Raw genomic sequence first — 8,044 nt, forward strand, 5'->3', positions numbered from 1 at the left:
GCTCCCGGCTCCCGGCTCCCCGCTCCCGGCTCCCGGCTCCCCGCTCCGCTCCGCTCCGCCCCTCCCCGCTCCCGGCTCCGCCCCTCCCGGCGACCCCGCCCCGCGCGCGCTGCGTTACCGCAGCAACGGCGCGGGCGGGCCCCGGCGGGGCTGGGCCAATGAGCGGCGCGGTTGTTGCGGGGCGGGCCGCGCGGACCGTTGGCGGTGGGAAGGCGGCGGGGTTTGAACGCGGTGGGTCCGGGCGGGTGCGGGGCTCGGTGGGGCCAGAGCGAGGGAGCGCCCGGTCCGACCCCTGGCCCGGGCTGCTGGTGTGGGGAGCCGGCCCCGCCCCCGGCTCGGTGCCAGCTCGCGGGGGGACGGCGAAGGGGCGGGGGCGCCCCGGCTGCAGCGGCCGCGGTGCCGCCGGAACCCTGGCGGGGCCTCCCCTAGCGCAGCATCTGAGCGCCGGGAGAGGAGAGAGGGGAACGCGGCTCCCGCTGAGCCAGTGGTGACAAAAAAAACCCCAACTTGCGGGAAGAGGTTTCAACAAGGCAAAGGGACCAAAGCGGCTCCGAGGGTTTATTCCGTGAGTTACACCCGCTGGCACTACCTCCCGTGTCCTGACGCTGTCTGTTCACTGACAGGTGTGTTACAGCACCATGGCTAATGCAAAGACAGAAGATGAAATAACTCTCTTTGAAAGAGATATGAAAGAGTTTTGGATCGAGTTTAAAAGCGTTTATGGCACTGAACAGATCAATCAGACTTTAACACTGAGAGATTCGTGCAAGGGGTCTATAGACGTGCTTTCAGGTAAAAAGGCTCTATGTTCCTTTTACCTCTACGTTTTGCAAGTTATCATCAAACTTCTTCAGATAACTAAAGTAACTTTCCATTACAGCGAAATGGTCCAAGAAGCTGAAAGAAGGAGACCTGATGATTGACAAAATTCAGGAGTATAACAATGGTACAGTACGGTGTTTTATTTATTGTCTAACATTTCTAAAATTACCTAAATACACCTGAATAGTATATTTAACTTCACATTTCAAAAGGTAAATAGTAACATCAGAATGAAGATAGAGTTAAAACCAAACATATTTGGTTGGTTACAGGATGTAAATTTCAATTCAAAAGAAATTTGTTGAAAAACTTCATTGATAGTGCAAAAAGATAAGTCAGTTTTCTGCATAGTGATTTTGGTGCTTAAGTATTTAAAACAACAAAGTACCAAAACTTGCTGACTTCAATAGAAAAAGTTAATTAAATTGTTTAGTAAAGTTAAATATTGTGAGGTTACTTATGCCTTTTCCATATTAGTAAGAGAACACTGTCAGCTCATCAGTTCAGGGTTAACTTCTCTGAATTTTGTAGTTAAACTTCAGAATATCAGGTAAATATTATTGCAACTCTAATATCAGTCAGTGTGTCCATTCTTCGCTTTCTGTCAAATTATTTGTGGAGAGGATCCACTGTCTTCAGGCTGTGAAGATGTCTAGTGTTGGCACCAGAAAACATCGCATCTGATTGAAGTATCACAGCTCCCTACTTTGTAGCTTCTCTCAGGAGTAACTTTCACTCTAAACTTTATTTGATACTCAGTGTAATTATGCTGACTTCTCTTCGCAGCCGAGATAGAATGCATTTCACAACATTTTATTCAAATAAATCATCTCAAATTACTTAAGTATTAAATAGCAGGGGCCTACTTAATCAACTGTATGTGTTCATATTTTCTTGCCTCCTTTCAGAGGTTCTCCAGCAGAGCAAATGTATATCAGAAAAGGAAGAGCAGTTGGCAGAAATTAAGCTAAATCAAGAAGCAGAGCAACAGAAGAACTTGACTGACAGCATCCAAGAGTTAAAAGAAGAGTTGGTGAAGCAAATGGAAAGTAAGTAAGCAACGGATAATAAGGAAATTTTTTTAATTGAAGGAGGAGTTGTTTTCAACAGTTGTTCTTTAGGGCTTTTCTACTGTTCTAAATATTTTTCATGTGCTTGTTTTGCCTTTGATACTTATGGTGGATTTTAAAATTCTAGTAACGTCTTCTAAAGACAAAGCTGTCAAGGAGAAAATGGAGCGACTGTGCAAGTCTAAAGTGTTGTTTGAGGAGTGTCTTGGATTGGAGATACGCAGAATTCACAGTAAGTTGCTGTAGTTTCTGTAGTTCCCGTGTGCACTGATCCAATGTGGTCAATGCTGGATTGTGCAGTGAAGAACCAGCGTACACACCTGATGAATTGTCTGAGCCCAGGCATTACCATTGTTTCTCAAATGGCAAAATATGTTGAAATGCATTTGTCTTTCAAAGAGACCAGGGTTCCCTAATTTATAAATGTTCTAAGAATATTAATTGAAACTAACTTCATATTGTGATTTTTAGTTTTCATTGTGACTCTCCAGCAGAGGTTAATGGTGTTAATTAATTCTGCTTGTGTTTGTTTTAGATAACCAATTACAGTTTATATTCAGACACATTGACCACAAAGATCCTGACAAGCCATACACGTTTACCCTTTCCATAAATGAACAAGGAGATTATGAAGGTATGTGAGTTTTGAATACGTACACAAGAGGACTGAATCTGATGCCTCTATTTGAAAAAAGTGGAGAGGAGCAAAGTGCAGTTTAGTTGTAACCTTTATCTTCCAATTTTTGAGTGAAAAATATTGCAATGGTAATATAGTTTATTTAATTATGTTTGTCTTAACTTACATGAAAATATAACTGCTTATCTTCACTCTCCATTTTGGAGATGCTGTTTACTTCTTATCAAGCAAAGCGGGAGAGAGAGGATATACAGAGATAAGGATGCTTCATTTTGTAGTTTGTTTATGCTAGAGTCAGTGTCTGTGCTGACAGGCATATTTCAACTTCATTTGAGAAGCCTAGAGGGCAGAGAAACCCTTACAGGGTGACATAGGTAAAAGAATAAAACTTGAAATCCAGCAATCTGGATTTTCGTAAGGATACAGCATTTCAGATCTTAAAGCTTGTTTTGCAATATGGATCTTACTTCAGTTATGAATAATTTAAGTGCTGTGCTGCAGAGCGTCTAGATAGATGCTATTGGGGCTTTTAGGTATGGACTGAATAGATTTCTGGTTTTACTAATTCAAATTTAAACTTTTGAAGTTAAAAGTACGTCACATACTGGGTTACATCAGTTTACAATCTGCTTGCTGGCAGAGCAACAAAACTATTTAGGAATGTGTTTCAGTTTTTGACCAGGCTATGGATTACTTGGAATTGCTGTAACAATTCACGTAGGAGCACAGCACTGAGTGGGAAGTCAGGAAAACAAAAAAACTTGTGATTTTGAGGCTTTGTCCTTGCTGACAGAAAATGAGGCTACTCAAAAATAATACTTGTGGAAGCTAAAACATAAAAAGATAACAAACTACATTAGTATTTCAGAAGCATGGGAAAACACTAATATTTTTTTTTAATAAGTCTCATCTTTTGGAAATTTTTGTCATTTTAGTGACTTCCTGTACTCCTGCTCTGGACTGTATAGCAGAGTTCCAGCTCAAAGTGAGAGAAACTAACAATTTTCCTGCGTTTGTTGCCAACGTCAGAAGAGCTTTCACTGCTTTATCGTATAAACAGTCTGCATAAAACTAGCTCAGACCTCTCTTTCTAGCTGTAGAGCACTTTTGTTTCCTTCCTGTATTGTGAAAATGTGTATTTATCCCTGTCTTACTCTGTTTTCTAAGTAAAGAAAAATAATGAAAACAGTATTGTAGTCTGCTGTCATCTAGAGACATTTTTGATCGTTCTTCAAACAACAATATAATAACTGCTCCCTTAACTGAATACCTCCAGACATGTAAGTTTTGATCCAGTAGCAAGTGGCTTAAAGATGTGATGATCTCTATTTAGCTACCCCAAGAAGATATGCAAAATAAAGTACCTTCTGGAGTTTCTCTCTCTTTTCCAAAAACATTGATGAGTCTTTCAGGTTTCTGTGGTTGTAAAGTGTTTTCCTTATTACAAAATATTTAAATGGACAGCTGCAACAAGAAAGAGCTTCATTTGATAATTTAACATAGTTCAAATAAAATCTTACTAAATTCAGTCCTAGAAATTCTAGTGAAGTAAAAGACCACTTGAATTGAAAACTAGTATGTGAGACCTGGCCATTTAGGCATGTTTAAATGTGGAGATGCTGATAAGATACTCTTACTATTTCCTGGTCAGATGTGAACTGTGTTTTAATTCATTTGGTTTGTCTAGACTTAACGGTACAGCTTGATGGATACACCACACCCTTAATCTTCTGAGTGCAACTTAAGAAAAAAAAAGTAATCCCTATTGGATCCAGCAGAGAGATGATCTTCCATTTCTTCTTCCCTATAAGGCATAATTTGCTATTTTCTAAATAATGCATCATTTTCCTTGGTATTCCCTGTTGTTTTTTTTTCTTTTGCTATAGCCAGTTATACACAAAACTAGCAGTAAGGAGGGTAAAGGTGCCAGCTGATTACACTGCAATTTTAGAACAGAATGGCAGCAGAGATTAGTAAGTGCTTTTATAATGACATCTCTAATTAAACAAATCCTCAATTTCTGCTTTGTCCATAAACCCTGTGCACTCTCTGAGAATTCTCTAACCGACAATGGGACAGACAGAGGCACAGGCTGGGAGCCTGCCTTCAGATACAGGGTCTTGTTCATTGCAGATTTGCTTCCTTTTGTTTAAATAAAGGGATATTTAAATAGCAGGTATTTATTTCAATTACTTGCTTCTACCACAAAAAGCATGCTGTAGGCACTTTATGTAGGTCAATGTAGGCACTTTATGTAGTCAGGAGTTAAAAAAAAATGCATTGAGCCACCTCTGCACTTCCCACTTCTATCTTCTCTCCCAGGCATGATGGGTGCTGTTGGCAACCCTTCCTTGTACAGAAGCTCTTGCCTTCCATGTCAGAAAGCCTGTCCTTTCTCACTAATGGCATTGCTCTCATATCCAGAATGACTATTAATTTTGAAGCGTACTCCTGCCCTTCTTTACCTATCTGTGCCAAGCAGCTCTTAGCTGCTCTGAACTTCAGGATGCTCAACCAACTATTTTATAGCTGTTGTATGAAGGCACAAAGACTGACAGGACACAACCATCTCGTTTTCATGATTTCAAATGGAGCTGTTTATTCATTACGGGTGCACTTATTGCTCAAATACTCTGTAGCATATCTGATTTGATCATCAATTTCACAGGAGAAAGAAGCTGAAACACGCCTTGAGTAACAAAGACAAATGCTCAAACTTTGTGCCATATTTTTTTCTTGTTCAGCCCAGGCATGAGTAGTTGGTGAAAAAATGAATTGTCAAGATTACTATGCACAGAGCATAAAATATGGGACAACTACTGTATTGGAATATACATTCATAGAAATTATTTCCTAGAAAATATGATGTGCCTGGCTGTAAATGTTCTGTGCATATGCCTAAAGCAAGAAGTAAAAGTTTGAAATATTTATTGTGTGTAATATAAACCTTTATAACTCCTTTTAGAGTGTGGATAATGTACCTGCTTATATTTGGCAAGGCAAATCAGATGCAGATCTTACTTCCACTAAAACATAGCCAGCCATTCCAAAAGTGGGTAAAGGCTAGGAAAGTGTACACAAAAGTTTCTTTGCTTATTAAAAAAGAGGAAGTAAAACTGGCTTGTGACTCCCATGAAACAGCCTTTATGGTAGTGGAAGATGTGTCTTAAAATTTTAAAACCTTTGTGGCTTTAATAAAGGTATTTGGTGCTTATAGGATTTCACACACCTGGATCTGAGGTAATTTGGAATTTTCTATTTGTTATGAAACTATATAATACAGTGATATCCACTAATAGGACAAATAGGATAATACAATATAATACTGACTCAACAGACCCCAGTGTACTGGTCAGTGCACAAATAGTCTGAAATGCCCCAAAGAGCATATGGGAAAGCTCTTGAGTTCAAAAGCAATATGCAGCTTAGGGACTATGACACACAACCAGCTAGTGTTGGTGCTCCACTTGTGAAAATTAAGAAAGACATGGAAGTTATGCTGTGCTTCAGTCATATTCCAGCTGTGTTATATAACTGTCTTATTTAATGGTTCAATAAACTGAATTTATTCAGTGCCTTGAAATGGTCTAAATTAGTTGCGTCATTACAATACTCTAACATTGCTGTGAACTCATTTGTGAGTGATTTATAACTTTTTACAAGCCCTGCTGAACATGATCTAACAGACATGCACACAGAAATCAGTTCCACAGGGAGATTACTGTACATATTTTAACTGTATGAATAAACAATAGTAAATAATTATGGTAATGCTCTTACCTTTTTGAAAGCAATAGTTGCAATCCAATTACATCAGTCGTTGCTGCTAAAATAGCATTGTATTCCTGAAGGGTTGGGAGGAATGGCTCTGATTGCCAGACAGTGAGACTCCATTCTTTTCATCCTTATTATCCCTAATCACTCTGACAATTACACACAAAGAACCCTTTAGAATCTTGATCCTATAAACAGGTTGTTGCAGCAGAAGCAATGGCAATGAAGCCTGATTTCCTATAGATCTGATTTTGTCCTTAAAAAGAGCCATTCTCTTCACTGCAATATCCTAGCTCTTCAGAGCTATGAGAGTCTATGGATGAGAGCCATAGAACCACTCCTGAGTTACGCCAGTTTAGCCCCTGCTTGGCTGCTGCTAAAGCCACAGGACACTGGTTGCACCCTGCCTCCCCTTCTTCTAGCGGTTCTCTCCTTTACTTGGCTGCTGAGTTTAAGTACATTATAAGATCAGGTATAGCTGCAACACAATCTCCTTTTCAAATTTGGACTAATTGAGCAGCAGGTCCAAAAGTTGTTAGGGAGACTGACAGATTGTGCTAAACATAGTGTTTAATCACAGAAGTGTGTGGTATTTTTTTATATGACATTATATATTTTTTTTTTAAGTAGCTATGCACTGAAATAATGAATTGAAAGAAGATGCAATTAGTCAATTTGATTTTCTTCCTCTTCAGTCACAGCATGTTGAACAATGCAAATTGCTACTGACTCACCTGTTTTGTGACTGATGGATAACTCTACGTGGAAGCATGCTCTTTGACTTGTCTCAATGGATTATTTTGCACTGGCTACTGATCACGAGCTCGGTTCTTCCGCATCACAGCTACAGCTGGAATAACTGGCTGGGCAGAGAAACAGGTGTGATGAACAAACACCAGCTGTGCATCATTATTGTTTGATTTAGAAGCATGCTACGCTTACTTTATACTGATGGCAATTCTCATAAAGGAATCCAGGCATTTAACAGCAGGCTGCACACATTAACTTTCTGGCTAAGTGAGGAGTAGGTTGAAGAGATAGAGGGGTGACCTCGTGGGTGGTGTACTAGCTCTCTAAGTTAAAGCACAATACATTAATGTAAATGCTTACCTCATAGGTTAAAAACAGGCAAACAACTAATAGTTAACTTTCCAAATGAAGCTAACAAGAAATAAATTTGCTTGTCTAACTCCATGTCTGACACAACCCCATTAATGGAAAGACAATGCAGCAAATTGGTAGTTCTGGTTTTTTAATATTAGTTGTACCAGCATGACTAACTGGCCTGTATTTTCCTATACTTGGGGCAAAGGCAGGCAAGCCACCTGATAAAATCATGTTTCTAAAGGAAAGAGGGAAAAGCTCTTCTGACATGCAATTCTCAGTGCTGTCAACTGCAACTCTGCAGCAATTACCTGTCATTTTAGGCTCCAGCCTTCTGTAAGGTTAGTCCATAATTCTGCTTGGGACTGTAATACAGTAGGGACCACCTTTATTAAGTGCTCTGCTAATGGCATTGCAATGAATCAAAATACCAAATTCACACTCAGTGTGCATGCAATTTACATGAGGATGGTTTACTGTCCTCAGCTGCTCCTGCTGAAGTTTCCCTTCATTGTTACCAACCCTTTTTTTCTCTTCCAAATAATATAGTTAGCATTCTATAATAGTTACCTGTCAAATCTTATAGATGAGTTCTTACGTGAGAATTCTCCCATGTGAAACAGCTGTGTTTGGGCTG

At 39.8% G+C, this 8,044-nt stretch overlaps 1 protein-coding gene across 2 annotated transcripts; it reads left to right on the forward strand.

Moving 5' to 3' along the window:
- The first annotated feature begins 135 nt into the window (after positions 1-135).
- On the forward strand, positions 136-3,720 carry SPC25 (SPC25, NDC80 kinetochore complex component). Of its 2 annotated transcripts, none has more exons than XM_027636861.1 (7): positions 136-231; positions 624-792; positions 881-946; positions 1,731-1,871; positions 2,020-2,124; positions 2,428-2,526; positions 3,465-3,720. In XM_027636861.1, the coding sequence occupies exons 2-7, from the start codon at positions 639-641 to the stop codon at positions 3,596-3,598; spliced, it is 699 nt and encodes a 232-aa protein (XP_027492662.1). In that variant the 5' UTR covers positions 136-231; positions 624-638; the 3' UTR covers positions 3,599-3,720. The 2 variants fall into 2 exon arrangements, with proteins under 2 accessions (XP_027492662.1, XP_027492661.1); XM_027636860.1 differs by lacking the exon at positions 136-231 and adding an exon at positions 304-533 and having other exon boundaries at positions 622-792.
- Positions 3,721-8,044: the final 4,324 nt, after the last annotated feature.

This window comes from Corapipo altera, unplaced genomic scaffold (assembly GCF_003945725.1).
Source record: "Corapipo altera isolate COAL_440 unplaced genomic scaffold, ASM394572v1 45, whole genome shotgun sequence".
Classification (NCBI taxonomy): domain Eukaryota; kingdom Metazoa; phylum Chordata; class Aves; order Passeriformes; family Pipridae; genus Corapipo; species Corapipo altera.